The 14,230-nt window shown below is 36.1% G+C and overlaps 1 protein-coding gene across 2 annotated transcripts; it reads left to right on the top strand.

Annotated features, from left to right (window-relative positions):
• Positions 1-3,820: 3,820 nt before the first annotated feature.
• zgc:55943 (uncharacterized protein LOC406337 homolog) lies at positions 3,821-11,862 on the top strand. Of its 2 annotated transcripts, none has more exons than XM_051094161.1 (6): positions 3,821-3,938; positions 7,802-7,940; positions 8,395-8,480; positions 8,571-8,635; positions 8,734-8,794; positions 10,759-11,862. In XM_051094161.1, exons 2-6 carry the CDS (start codon positions 7,850-7,852, stop codon positions 10,795-10,797), a joined length of 342 nt encoding a protein of 113 aa, XP_050950118.1. In that variant the 5' UTR covers positions 3,821-3,938; positions 7,802-7,849; the 3' UTR covers positions 10,798-11,862. The 2 variants fall into 2 exon arrangements, with proteins under 2 accessions (XP_050950118.1, XP_050950111.1); XM_051094154.1 differs by lacking the exon at positions 3,821-3,938 and adding an exon at positions 7,333-7,709.
• The last annotated feature ends 2,368 nt before the right edge of the window (positions 11,863-14,230 follow it).

The raw sequence follows: 14,230 nt of genomic DNA, 5'->3' as shown, positions 1-14,230 counted from the left end.
ACAGAATTGTGGCAAGGCACAGATCTGGCCAAGGTTACAACAAAATTTCTGCTGCACTTAAGGTTTCTAAGAGCACAGTGGCCTCCATAATCCTTAAATGGAAGATGTTTGGGACGACCAGAACCCTTCCTAGAGCTGGCCGTCCGGCCAAACTGAGTTATCGGGGGAGAAGAGCCCAAAGATCACTGTGGCTGAGCTCCAGAGATGCAGTCGGGAGATGGGAGAAAGTTGCAGAAAGTCAACCATCACTGCAGCCCTTCACCAGTCGGGGCTTTATGGCAGAGTGGCCCGACGGAAGCCTCTCCTCAGTGCAAGACACATGAAAGCCCGCATGGAGTTTGCTAAAAAACACCTGAAGGACTCCAAGATGGTGAGAAATAAGATTCTCTGGTTTGATGAGACCAAGATAGAACTTCTTGGCCTTAATTCCAAGCGGTATGTGTGGAGAAAACCAGCCACTGCTCATCACCTGTCCAATACAGTCCCAACAGTGAAGCATGGTGGTGGCAGCATCATGCTGTGGGGGTGTTTTTCAGCTGCAGGGACAGGACGACTGGTTGCAATTCGAGGGAAAGATGAATGCGGCCAAGTACAGGGATATCCTGGACGAAAATCTTCTTCCAACAAGACAATGACCCTAAGCACACAGCTAAAATAACGAAGGAGTGGCTTCACAACAACTCCGTGACTGTTCTTGAATGGCCCAGCCAGAGCCCTGACTTAAACCCAATTGAGCATCTCTGGAGAGACCTAAAAATGGCTGTCCACCAACGTTTACCATCCAACCTGACAGAACTGGAGAGGATCTGCAAGGAGGAATGGCAGAGGATCCCCAAATCCAGGTGTGAAAAACTTGTTGCATCTTTCCCAAAAAGACTCATGGCTGTATTAGATCAAAAGGGTGCTTCTACTAAATACTGAGCAAAGGGTCTGAATACTTAGGACCATGTGATATTTCAGTTTTTCTTTTTTAATAAATCTGCAAAAATGTCAACACTTCTGTGTTTTTCTGTCAATATGGGGTGCTGTGTGTACATTAATGAGAAAAAAAAAATGAACTTGATTTTAGCAAATGGCTGCAATATAACAAAGAGTGAAATATTTAAGGGGGTCTGAATACTTTCCGTACTCACTGTATGTATGTATTAGTGCTGTCAAACGATTAATTGCATCCAAAATAAAGGTTAAATACATGTAAATAGTTTTAAAATATATACTGTATGTGTGTGTATGTATATAAGCATAATAAATATACACGGTATATACACATATATTATGTAAACAAAAACTGATTTTGGATGTGATTAATTGTTTAACAGCACTGTTTTTTTTTTGTTTTTTTTTTTTAAATTGCAATCATTAGTGATTAATTTTTTTATAACACTTTTTTTTTTTTTTTTTTTTTTTTTTTTTTTTTTTTTTTATTCCAACCTTAAAAAAAATAAAAATAAAACAAAATAACAGACAAGAAAAATAAGCAAAAATTTGTAAATGGTTGTACAATGACAATAAATGTTTGCATTTCTGGCCTTTATGTGCCTAAAGGACATAACACTGATTTTTTTATTTTTTTAGCATGAAATTCAGATTCATAACTTTATTATCTTATCATATACATAATAAAGGGAATTATGTATATTACATTTCTTCACAATTGTTTTGATAAACGATAATACAAGATACAGTAATATAATGTCAATTTAAAATGTAAAAAAATAAACAAAAACAAGCATGATTTATGATGTATCCATACTTTACAAAAATAATAGGCCTACTTACAATATTAGAGTGTGAAGACTTTGGTTACAGTCTTCAGTGTCACATGATCCTTCAGAAATTATTCTAAAATTCTGATTTACTGCTCAAGAAACATTGTTGTTGCTGTTATTATTAATATTATTATCAATATTTAAAACAGTTTTTTTTAAAGATTATTTGACAAATAAAAAGATGCAAAGATCAGAAATACAAAGCTTTTGTAACATACACTATACAATTCAAAAGCTTGGAGTCAGTATATATATTATAAGTATATGTATTTTGGAAAAAAATTATCTATATATATCTATATCTATATATATATATATATATATATATATATATATATATATATATATATATATATATATATCACTGTGTGCATAATTATTAGGCATGTTGATAATCTGGTCATATTTTTTTTCCCAAGCACATTTTACCAATTCCAAACCACAACAATCTTAATAACTACTGTTAATTTTGTATTTAATCATTTATATGTGAGATATAACTGTCCGTGAAGGCTGGAAGTGAAAAACTCCTTATTTTCAGGTGTGCATAATTATTAGGCATGTTTTCTTTTACAGATAAAATGAGCCAAAATGTGTCAGGTTCTCAGAGACTTTGCTTGGTAAAAAATCCTAAAAAATGCCCCTGACTTAACAAGAATAATAAGCTGACGTGTTGTGAAATACATGAAGACAGTTTTTTTTTTTTTATAGGCTTTATAGACAGATAAGTTGAGAGTGACTCAAGAATTTATCTTCCAAAATCTGGCAGTAAGTTTTGGGAGTTCAATTTAGTCCGTCTCTGCAAGTCAGACTTTTCAGGACAGGAGACTAAACATGAACTCCCAAAACGTACTGCCAGATTTTGGAAGATAAATTCTTGAATCAGAGGTACAAGAGAATGTGATGCTTGTCCTTCAAGAATCACTCTCAACTTATCTGTCTATAAAGCCTATATAAAAAAAAAAACTGTCTTCATGTATTTCACAACACGTCAGCTTGTTATTCTTATTAAGTCAGGGGCATTTTTTAGGATTTTTTACCAAGCAAAGTCTCTGAGAACCTGACACATTGCACTTCTGAAGACTCCAGGTAGGTTGCAGTTCTGGAAAATGGTGGCGTTGGAGACTAAATGGTTCCTGATGGTGTCACACCTAATTCTTCACCTTAATTCCTAATTCTTTTGCAGTTAACATGAATCTTTTCTTCTCCACCATGCAGACTCAACAAGCATTTTGCTGTCCAATGGTCAAGCCTTCGCTTTGCAAATTCTTGTAATGCATTAGTATTGCATTCTTCTCATGGGCATTTAATAATTTGGACTTTTCAGCCTGGGTTAAATCTCTTTTTTGGCTCATTTTATCTGTAAAAGAAAACATGCCTAATAATTATGCACACCTGAAAATAAGGAGTTTTCACTTCCAGCCTTCATGGACAATTATATATCACATATAAATGATTAAATACAAAATTAACAGTAGTTATTAAGACTGATGTGGTTTGGAATTGGTAAAATGTGTTTGGAAAAAAAAATATGACCAGAATATCAACATGCCTAATAATTCTGCACACTATATATATATATATATATATATATATATATATATATATATATATATATATATATATATATATATATATATTAATACTTTTATTGAGCAAGGATGCTTTAAATTGACATTTATGATGTTACAAAAGATTTCTCTGGACTATTTATCAAAGAAAACGAAAAAAAAAAATCAGAATATTAGAATGATTTCTGAAGGATCATGGGACTGGAGTAATGATGCTAAAAATTCAGCTTTGAAATCACAGGAATAAATTGCATTTTAAAATATATTATATATATATATATATATATATATTGCTGTTCTCTGGATAAAATAAACACAGACTTTGTGAGCAGAAAAGACTACCTATTGACTGCTAATGTACAGTCTCACAAGATACGTCACGCTTTTTAAACCCCTGTTTAAATCATGTTTTTAAATCTGTCATCAGTTGAACAACTCTGCGCTCGAGTGCTTCCGTCTGCGCACACTAATCGTTTCGTCCGACTATACGGTGTATCGATTATTCCCGTCTGTGGGCTGATCTGTATTGAGCTGATCCCGCTTGAGCGCTTTTTCCTGATCACGAACAGCACGATTAAACTCTGCATCTGCGCTGAAGGTAAGCTCAGCCGCATGAAGTGCTTTCTTATGCCCTTATCTCATTCTGTGTTCCTAATTTCATGAATTCGAGTGAGGCGTATCTTTGTGTTGCGACCATTGTTGTTGTCCTGTTCTGGTGAACATTACCAACAAATCACATCACGTCCACTTTGATTTAACGTGCATTATTAACAATTTAGGGGCTGCAAGCGATCGTGATGATCTGCAACTGGAGCGCAGCTAGTCGTGTGTTTGTTTATTATTTGGTTATGAAGCGTTTATTATGATGCACGTTCACTACTAGGCCACAACGCTCGCTTCCTACAAGATGCAATGTTAGTTACGGAAGAAAAATCGTCATGCGTGCTCTGTGATGATTGTTGTTAATGTTTTTTTTTTGCTTTCAGGTTATTTTTCTTAGCTCATGTTTCGTGCACAAACGTATCGCCCTGTAAACTCCGCATCACAGCGCATCTTTATGCGATAGGAACAGTTGTCACTTGTTTTTGAGCGCTGAGGTTTGTATGTGGTGTGAGTAACGGTTCTCACCTCTGAGAGCGATTAGTTCAGCCTCATTGGATTGGCTGCCACTGCTCGCAGCTCTTTTGATGCCACACAAGGGCCCTTTATGCGGGAGGCTCCAGCTGGACGTGCTGCATGTGTGTTCTGATTGGATGATTCGCATGCACGAGAAATGACGTCTTCCAGCAATTATAAAAGTCTGCTCTTACCAGACCAATTGTTTTTTTAGAGCTGATGACCACTTTACAAAATGTACCTCCTGTATATATAATATACATGTGCCAGATTATGGGAGAATGCTATGGTAGTATTTACACATTTAAAGGGATAGTTCTTCCAAAAATGATAATGGTGGAACATTAAAAAGTACCTATAATATTAAAGTCAGTGGGGGAGTCCAATTGAAAATGTTCAGCTATGGCAGGAACAATAAACATCTGTTTTGGCCAAAGCAGTTTTGGAGGGCCGAAATTGTTGCCCGAAATGGTGATGTTTAATTAGAGCTTCTAAGATTAAGTGTTTTAACTGTGAATAAATTACAGGTAAACATGTCAGCTGTAACAGCAGTAATGTCAACAACCCATGAGGTAACCATAACAAAAAATGATGCTAGAGGAGCAACATGTAAAATTTGTATGGCTGAAATGTCTTCTTGCCAAAGAACTCTATTTGAAGACATTTAAAAAAAAAAAAAAAATGTGATGATGAGTATAAACAATATCAGATTTTTGTGTTTTGTTTTTGGTTTTTTGTTTTTCTTTTTGAGATTCTGGGAAATACCAAAATGCAAATTTGATTGCCAAACTTCCATTTCAATGACATTTGTGACCCTGGACCACAAAACCAGTCGTAAGTCATTTTCAACTGAAAGCTGAATAAATAAGCTTTCCATTTATGTTTGGTTTGTTAGGATAGGACAATATTTGCCCGAGATACAACTATTTAAATATCTGGAATCTGAGGGTGCAAAAAATCTAAATACTGAGAAAATCGCCTTTAAAGTTGTCCAAATGAAGTTCTTAGCAATGCATATTACTAATCAAAAATTACGTTTTGATATATTTACTGTAGGAAATTTACAAAATATCTTCATGGAACATGATCTTTACTTAATATCCTAATGATTTTTGGCATAAAAGAAAAATCGATAATTTTGACCCAAAAATATACAAATATACCAGTGCTACTTATGACTGGTTTTGTGGTCCAAGGTCACACTTTTCGAATTAGTTATAAAAATCTGACAATAAATGATTAGGGATGCACCGAAAATATATTAGCCGAAAATGTATGGCGTGCTGCACCACCCATTAGTGTTCATTATACATTTTTGTACAAAATGCTCAAGTTAAAATGAAAAGGTTTAATATATAAAACAGAAGCTTTGTAAGACTATAAATTATTTGGATTATCTGATTCTGCTGCGTAGAATTGAATAAAAATAATATTTGGATATTTAATAATATATTTTGTAGTTTTACCTTCAATAAAAGTGTAGTTATTTCATTGGCTTGTATTTTTAAAATTCAGTATTATTAAAATTATTGAGTTAAATTAAAAAGTCTTACAAAATTATAGAGTGCAACAGTGATAGTTGTTCACAAGTCCCTTGTTTGTCCTGAACAGTTAAACTGCCGGCTGTTCTTCAGAAAAATCCTTCAGTTTTTCAGTATTTTTGTGCACTTGAACCCTTTCCAACATGACTGTATGATTTTTGAGATCCATCTTTTCACACTGAGGACAAATGAGTGACTCATATGCAACTATTACTGAAGGTTTAAACACTCACTGATGCTTTAGAAGGAAAAACAATGCATTAAGTGTAAACTTCTGAACAGAATGAAGATGTGTACATTTTTCTTATTTTGCCTAAATATCAATTTTTTTAATTTAGTACTGCCCTTCAGAAGCCATAGAAGATACTTACATGTTTCCCTGAAGACAAAATTTACATTTACCCTGCTCTTCAAATTCAAAAATTTTTCACCCCACTGGCTCTTAATGCATTGTGTTTCCTTCTGAAGCATCAGTGAGTGTTTGAACCTTCTGTAATAGTTGCATGTGAGTCCCTCAGTTGTCCTCAGTGTGAAAAGATGGATCTCAAAATCATACAGTCAGTGTTGGAAAGGGGTCAAATACACAAAAATGCTGAAAACCCAAAGAATTTGTGGGACCTAAAGGATTTTTCTGAAGAAGAGCAGGCAGTTTAACTGTTCAGGACAAACAAGGGACTCATGAACAATTATTACTAAAAATATACATAAATACATAGTTGTGGATCAGTCAGGTAACAACACATTAAGTATAACGCGTATAAAACTCTTATTTTCTCTTGTGGACTATATGCAAATGTCCTTTATGTGAAATATTTTATTCAGGCCAGAACTAAATAAAAAAATAACAAACATTTTGTATGATCCCTCTTATTTTGGTAAAATAATTAACATTTTGCAGATTCTGCAAGGTGTATGTAAACTTTTGACCTCAATAGAAAAAATACTTTCGGAATAATCCGTCTTTGCTATAGTAGTGTTGCAGAGATTACGTACCAGATGTTAGCGAAATATTTTGAGTTTATTTTAACACCTTGTTGAAAAAAAACATTGACTTCAAAAATGCTAACTTGTTTCCAAGTTTTAGGATTTGTTTCTGCACCTCTTTATTGGCTCTTTCAGTTTTTTCCATTAATTGTAATACCAGTGGTCCATCTCAGCTCCATACAATATCTGGTTAAGCTCATTTGAATTTGTTTAGATTATTAGATATGACATTACAGTATCTTGGAAACCTGCCCGAAACTAGTTTTCTTAGGAGGAACGTTCATACACAGAAACAATGTTCAGTCATTGACTGACTAGACAAGAAGCTACTTTAGTGTTCGAAAACAACCTGAGCCTCTTCTGGTTGTCAGCTGTCCATAGTTAATGTGGTAAACTGAACCTGCAGTTATGTGCAATAACATTATTAATGATTCAGTGTCCAAAACTTTTTGTTCCAACTCGTATGACTCACGTGAAACCTCATATGTGTTTAATCTTCACAAACCTGTTTTTTACTTATCAGTTCATCCTACCATTTCTAACGTCTGATGTTGAAATGCACCAGCATCCACTGCTGAGACCAGGGTCCCATTAACCCAAATTCATATCAGCTGCTCAGCACGAGCAAGAAACATAAATGTGACACACCCAGATATGAAATTGAAGTTCAGCGTATAACAGTACAGATAGACTAAGCTCCACGTTAGACCACATGCTACTGTGTTATTGTATGTTTATGTAGATTGCTTGATTTGAGTACTGAATGCTTGAGTTTTTGCTGCAGTTCTGTGTGAACTCATGCCTGTGTTTGTTGGGTCAGGTGCAGTAGAGAGTGCCATGCAGGAAGGAGAGGAGAGGAAGTGAGGCGATGGGCTGCACCTCAGCCAAGCAGTTGTCATCTGTACCCAGTGATGAAGAGGGCCGGGGTAAGGCCTACAGCAACGGAGATGCCTTCTCCGGTCAGTGTCCCAGCTGTATTCTTGTTAAGATCATTTCTACTGCTGCAGTATTAAAAAATTGAGTCTAAATGAACTTGAGAACCAAGTGGTATAATTTTGAAGCTCTCGTTGGTCTCGCAGTGGGAATAGAGTTTATTACAAATCAGCTTTTACAGTCCTATTAGTGCAAGTGGTGATTTAGCAGGTGCTTTTATCCAAAGTGAATTACAGTTCAGTTATTAAAGACGGTCCCTCTGGAGTAACCTGGATTTAACGGCCCTTTAAACAGATGACAAGTCACATCTTGTTATTCTGGTGCTTAAAATATCAACCTTAAAGTCAATATAAAATAAAATAAAGGACATTGTTGTTGGTATGTTCCTGTTTTTTTTGTACATGATCTGTAAATCTTGTTGGTAATTTGGAATTATACAAAAGTTAAACAGATTAAGATTTTACTCTTTCTGTGTTGTAGATGAGTACAAACTGAAAGGAGTTGAGAAGGTGAAGTATATGCATGGAGAAGAGGAGCGCACGAACACACGAAACCAAGAGAACTTGGTAAAGATTAGTATACATAATACATAGTTTTATGTATCGCCAGATATTCATTTTATCATCCCGGAGAACATTCATTTTTCCGTCTTTCAGGAAAAGAGCACATTTTTGCACAAGGGCAGGCATAAAGATGCCACCGGGAATAGTAATAAGATAAGGTGAGCGCATGTATGGTTTCTGTTCTTGACTGACAAGTATTCAGTAACGGTGAGAACAATACCAATGAGATGTTCATCAAGTCTTGATTGTTCCTCAGTATCCACTCTTCAGAGAGCCAGCAGGAGTTCTTCAGGATGCTGGATGAGAAGATTGAAAAGGTGTGTGAAGTAGCATCACTATTGCTCATGAGAGGTTTTCTCAACACCATAAAGCCCAAAGTATACTTTGGTTTTTACACTAATGTATGCGTTCACTGTGTGTGACGTGTGTACTGTACGCATGCAGCCAGGTTTTTCTAACCACCAAACTCTATACGCTAAGCTCGCACATCCGCCTTTAATTTTTTTGCACAAATTATTTTGTCCAAGTGGCAACACTGTGATGGGTCACTGCTTAAGACAACATTAGACTGCTGTGTTGATGAGCGCTTGTGTTAAGCTCAAAGTATACTTCAGCCTTCCCTGTTCTGTGACAGTCTGTGCACTGACATGTTTGTGTCAAAACTGAAGTATACTTTGGGCTTAAGTGTTTGTGTAAAAACTGAAATGTACGTTGACTGAGCATTTGCACAAAAACCGAAGTATACTTTGGGCTTAAGCATTTGCGTGAATTCTAGCATATACTTGGAGCTTAAGTGTTTGTGTAAAAACCAAAGTATACTTTGAGCTTAAACATTTGCATAAAAAATTAAGTATACTTTAAGCTTAAGCGTTTGTGTAAAAACTAAAGTATACTTTGAGCTTAAATATTTGCATAAAAAAACAAAGTATACTTTGGATTTAAGCTTTTGCGTGAAAACCAAACTGTCCTTTGAGCTTAAGCATTTGCGTAAAAAGCGAAGTATAGTTTGGATTTAAGCTTTTACATAAAAACCGAATTATACTTGGGCATTTTGCATAAAAACCAAAGTATACTTTGAGCTTAAATGTTTTTGTAAAAACCAAAGTATATATTGAGCTTAAGCATTTGTGTAAAAACCGAAGTGTATTTTAGATTTAAGCTTTTGCATAAATGCAAGTATACTTTGAGCTTAAGCGTTTTTGTAAAAACTTGGGCATTTTTTGTAAAAACTGAAGTATACTTTGAGCTTAAGTGCTTGCCTAAAAACCAAAGTATATTTTGGATTTAGGCTTTTGCATAAAAACCAAAGTATATTGAGGCATTTTGAGTTAAAACCAAAGTATACTTCGAGCTTAAATGTTTCGTAAAAACCGAAGTATATATTGAGCTTAAGCGTTTGTGTAAAAACCGAAGTATACGTTGGATTTAGGCTTTTGCATAAACACCAAAGTATACTGAGGCATTTTGAGTTAAAACCAAAGTATATTTTAGGCTTAAGCATTTGCGTAAAAAACTGAAGTATAGTTTGAGCTTAAATGTTTGCGTAAAAACCGAAGTATTTTCTGAGCTTAAGCGTTTGCGTAAAAACCAAAGTATACTTTGGATTTAAACTTTTGCATAAACACCAAAGTATATTGAGGCATTTTGAGTTAAAACCAAAGTATATTTTAGGCTTAAGCATTTGCATAAAAACTGAAGTATACTTTGAGCTTAAGCGCTTGTGTAAAAACCAAAGTATTTTCTGAGCTTAAACATTTGTGTAAAAAAACGAAGTGTAATTTGAAGTTAAGTGATTGCGTAAAAACTAAAGTATACTTAGACATTTTGCTTAAAAACTGAAGTAGGCCTATACTTTGAGCTTAAGCCTTTGAGTAAAAACTGAAGTATATGTGTTTGCGCAAAAGCCTAAGTATACTTTGGGCTTAGGCATTTTCATCAAAATATAAGTGTACTTTCAGCTTAACCATGAGTAAAACAATATGGCATGCAGTTCATCCTGCACTGTTTGTGCTTTTCTAATGCATTTTACTTACGATATTTGCCTGGAAGACAAAGGGACCAGAATATCAGGGATTTTGAGGTGGGCTCTTTTGAATTGGTCCCAACAGCCTCCCAGAACACCCTAGCAACCACAAAGTGATGTGCTAAAAACACTCAGAACAGAACACCTTGCAGTAGCAAGTTTTGTATGAGCAGAAGGTTTTTCATAAAATGTGAAAATCTAGCCTGTCTGGTGTTTTTTCAGAGGTACTTTCCCTTAATATTACTCCTGTATTTACAGGGACGGGACTACTGCTCGGAGGACGAGGATATGACATAGCATGCTGAGACATTGAGTCAATCTTGTCCCAAGGCTCCTTATGATTGCTTTCCATGCCTCCTTACCCAATAAGTATTAATCTTCAAGAGCATGGGGTCAAGTGACACTCAGCCCAGTTATCCACTCCGTTTACAATCTACACACTCTCCCAAATGTCTTAAAGGTCAGTATTTAAGACTCTTGAGGACTACTATTCAAACGGTAGGGGGGCATGGAAAGCCCGTGATTACTGGGATTTGGCCCAAGATTTGAATGGGAAAGCCATTTTCAGACTGTTCCTCAATCCCTTGCCTTACACTACCCATAAGCCTTCTCCTACTCATAGACTACATACAGTGGAGAGAGCCATGCAGAGAATCCTGGACTTCGCCCTTCCTTCGTCATGGACACTACACATGGTGGACCAGCGGTGAAGATGATATTTCCTAAAGAGGATTTACTTATTGAGAGACTTATGTGATTCTGTCCAGCTCATGCTGTTGAAACACAGGAAGTGAAAGCGTATGAACAGAAACACAAGGCCATTTCTAGCATTCCAGTTGTTTTTTTAATGACGTGAGCAAGTATTTTTCACCCACAGTGTATAATGTATGTGTCTTTTTGACCTTTTTCTTCGAGTTATGTTACAACGCTCAGGACAGCAGTGCTGTATGTATCATCACTAGATTTGTTTGTTAGATGAGGGCAGTGCAGTTTCTTCAGGGCCGGTCTTGAGGACGTGTTGGGCGGTGGAGATAGATCACAGCATCTAGCCGTGTGTAGAAACACCAGTTACAGTATCTTAAGGTCATGTAGTTTTCAGATACTCATTTTATCCTATATAACAGGTGGATATCATACGTTCGCTTGACATTTATAGTCACTACTCTTGAGTTGAAAACCAGTACAAGTTTCAAAACCAGCCTTCAGAAAGTTTTACATAGATGCGTTTTTATTACCAGGAAGTGCTTCTTCCTTTTACAGTATGACAGTAATTTGCCATAGCCTTAAGCACACAGTGTTTTCTTTTCTGAATTGAGAGACAACAGTAAGCCATTAATTTCTGTATTTTCACACTAAAGTAAACAGTATCCCACATGTATGCTTAAGTTCTCTATATACACAGTTGGGCCAAACAATATTGCCAAAAATGCAAGTGTGATGCTGAGTGAAAGAATAAATAAATACACAATGACCAACTAACCAAGGAAAAGCATCTGGGTTATTGATGGGGGTTTTTCCCAGCTCTGTTAAAAACACAAAAGTGTGTGTGTGTGTTTTCCTTCTTCATATAATTAAAGGAACACTACACTTTTTTTGAAAACAGGCTAATTTTCCAATTCCCCTAAAGTTAAACAGTTGAGTTAGCATCTTGCTCAAAAATGACCAATGAGTTTCGATATTTTTCCTATTTAAAACTTGACTCTTCTGTACTTACATCGTGTACAAAGATGGACAAGAAATGAAAAGTAATCAAGGAACTTTGCTGCCGTACCATGGGTGCCAGTCACTTTGAGGTACGACAGCAAAGCTCCTTGATTATTATGCCGGAATGAAAGTATAGTTCCTAGCCATATCAGCCTAGAAAATCGCAACTTTTCATTTTCCGTCATTCTTAATACACAATGTAACTACAGAAGAGTCAAGTTTTAAATAGGAAAAATATCATCATTATATATGGTAATTTTTGAGCAAGATGCTATCGGTCTAATCAGATTCAATGATCTATGCTAAGCTATGATAAAAGTGCTACTGCCAGACCCGGAGATCGGCTGAATGGATTTGAAAACGGTAAAACTGTTTAACTCTAGAGGAGCTGGACAATGAGCCTATTTTAAAAAAAAGTGGAGTGTTCCTTTAAAGTCAATGGGGTCTGGTGTTGTTTTGAATGTTTCATTAAAACACTAAAGTCATTCAGGTTTGGAAAAACATGAGGGTGAATACATGACATAAGTTTTGGATGAACTATTCATTTGGTTCATCCGAAAATGAAGATGCTGTCATCATTTACTCACCCTCATGTCTTTTTAAACCTGAATGACTTTCATTCATTCTTTAAACACAAATGAAAACATTTTATGAAACCTTTTTTGTCCCTCCTTTTTTAGTCTATTCCAAAACTTCGAGGCTTCAAGAATACTTTGTGAAATTAAAGCTGCAAGCAGCGTTGAAAGGGCCCTCGCTCCCAGACTCACCGCCACCTGGTCATTTATGTGCCAAACTTCCTGCTGCCAGCTGGTGGCACTATGACTATAACTCAATATTGGCAGGTTTATGTCGTCAAGCCAGGACTTTAATCAAATATACTAAGATTGGTGCAGATTGAACATGGTATGTTTGAGTTAGTGTAAAGCATGACATATCCCGTTGCCAACAGGTGTTGCTATGATTTTAACTGAATATTGGCCTTCAGATGTGTTCAGTCCAGGATATTGAACGTGTGACATTTGGGGCAGATCGGATATTGTATGGTTGAGTAATAACATCTTCCTTTTACATGGTGAAACATCAAACTTTGTCAGGCCGCCACGGACACGCCCTGTAACAAAAACTCAAGATCTTCGCAATTTAACATGGTAAAGGCCTTTAGATTAGAGCAGGGGTGCTCAACCCTGTTGCTGGAGATCTACCTTCCTGCAGAGTTCAGCTCCAACCCTGACCAAATACACCTGAACCAGCTAATTAGGATCTGAAGGAGCACTTGATAATTACAGACAGGTGTTTTTGATTAGGGTTGGAACAAAACTCTGCAGGAAGGTAGATCTCCAGGAACAGGGTTGGGCACGCCTGGATTAGACTGACCAAATATAATGTTGATGTCATTAAATCTCTATGAGGAGTTTGTTAGAGCATAACACATTCGACTTCCTGTTGCCAGCAGGTGGTGCTATGACTATAACTGAATATGGGCATGGGCGTGTATTCAAGACAGGACTCTTACCAAACATGTGAATTTTGGTGCAGATCAGACATTGTATGCCTGAATTATAACAACTTCCTGTTTCATGGCGAAACATCAAAGTTAGTCATGCCGCCACACACACCCTTCAGCGAAAACTCAAGATCTTAACAATTTAATGTCTCAGAGGGCTTTAGACTACATTGACCAAATTTGGTGTTAATCTGTTTGAATCTCTAGCAGGGGTTCATTTAAATACAACGCCTAAAATGGCACAGAACTTGCAGAGAAAATTCAAAATAACGACTTCCTGTTGAATTTCAATGACTTTTTTTCTAGGTATTGGTGTGTTACGTGTCTATCAAATTTCATACATGTATGTGAAACAGCTCGAGGGGCAGTTCGTTGAAATATTATAGGTGGCACTATCAAGCCATTTTGCCACACCTACTTCTGAAACCTGTATCAGATGTAAATTTTCACCACTTTTGGCGTGTGTGCAAAGTTTTCCAGCATGTTTAGGCCCTTAAAAATGTGATTCATTTTGGAGAAGAC

The sequence above is a fragment of the Labeo rohita genome, chromosome 2, assembly GCF_022985175.1.
Source record: "Labeo rohita strain BAU-BD-2019 chromosome 2, IGBB_LRoh.1.0, whole genome shotgun sequence".
In the NCBI taxonomy this organism is placed as follows: Eukaryota; Metazoa; Chordata; class Actinopteri; order Cypriniformes; family Cyprinidae; genus Labeo; species Labeo rohita.
The sequence above is the reverse complement of the archived record's forward strand: the minus strand, read 5'-3'. Positions and strand labels throughout refer to the sequence as shown.

Bases quoted from the DNA above. Each gene is read 5' to 3' on its own strand.
- zgc:55943 (XM_051094161.1), top strand. From the start codon at position 7,850: ATGGGCTGCACCTCAGCCAAGCAGTTGTCATCTGTACCCAGTGATGAA. The intron at 7,941-8,394 runs GTCAGTGTCCCA...TCTGTGTTGTAG, and splicing joins CAACGGAGATGCCTTCTCCG to ATGAGTACAAACTGAAAGGA. The intron at 8,636-8,733 runs GTGAGCGCATGT...ATTGTTCCTCAG, and splicing joins GGGAATAGTAATAAGATAAG to TATCCACTCTTCAGAGAGCC.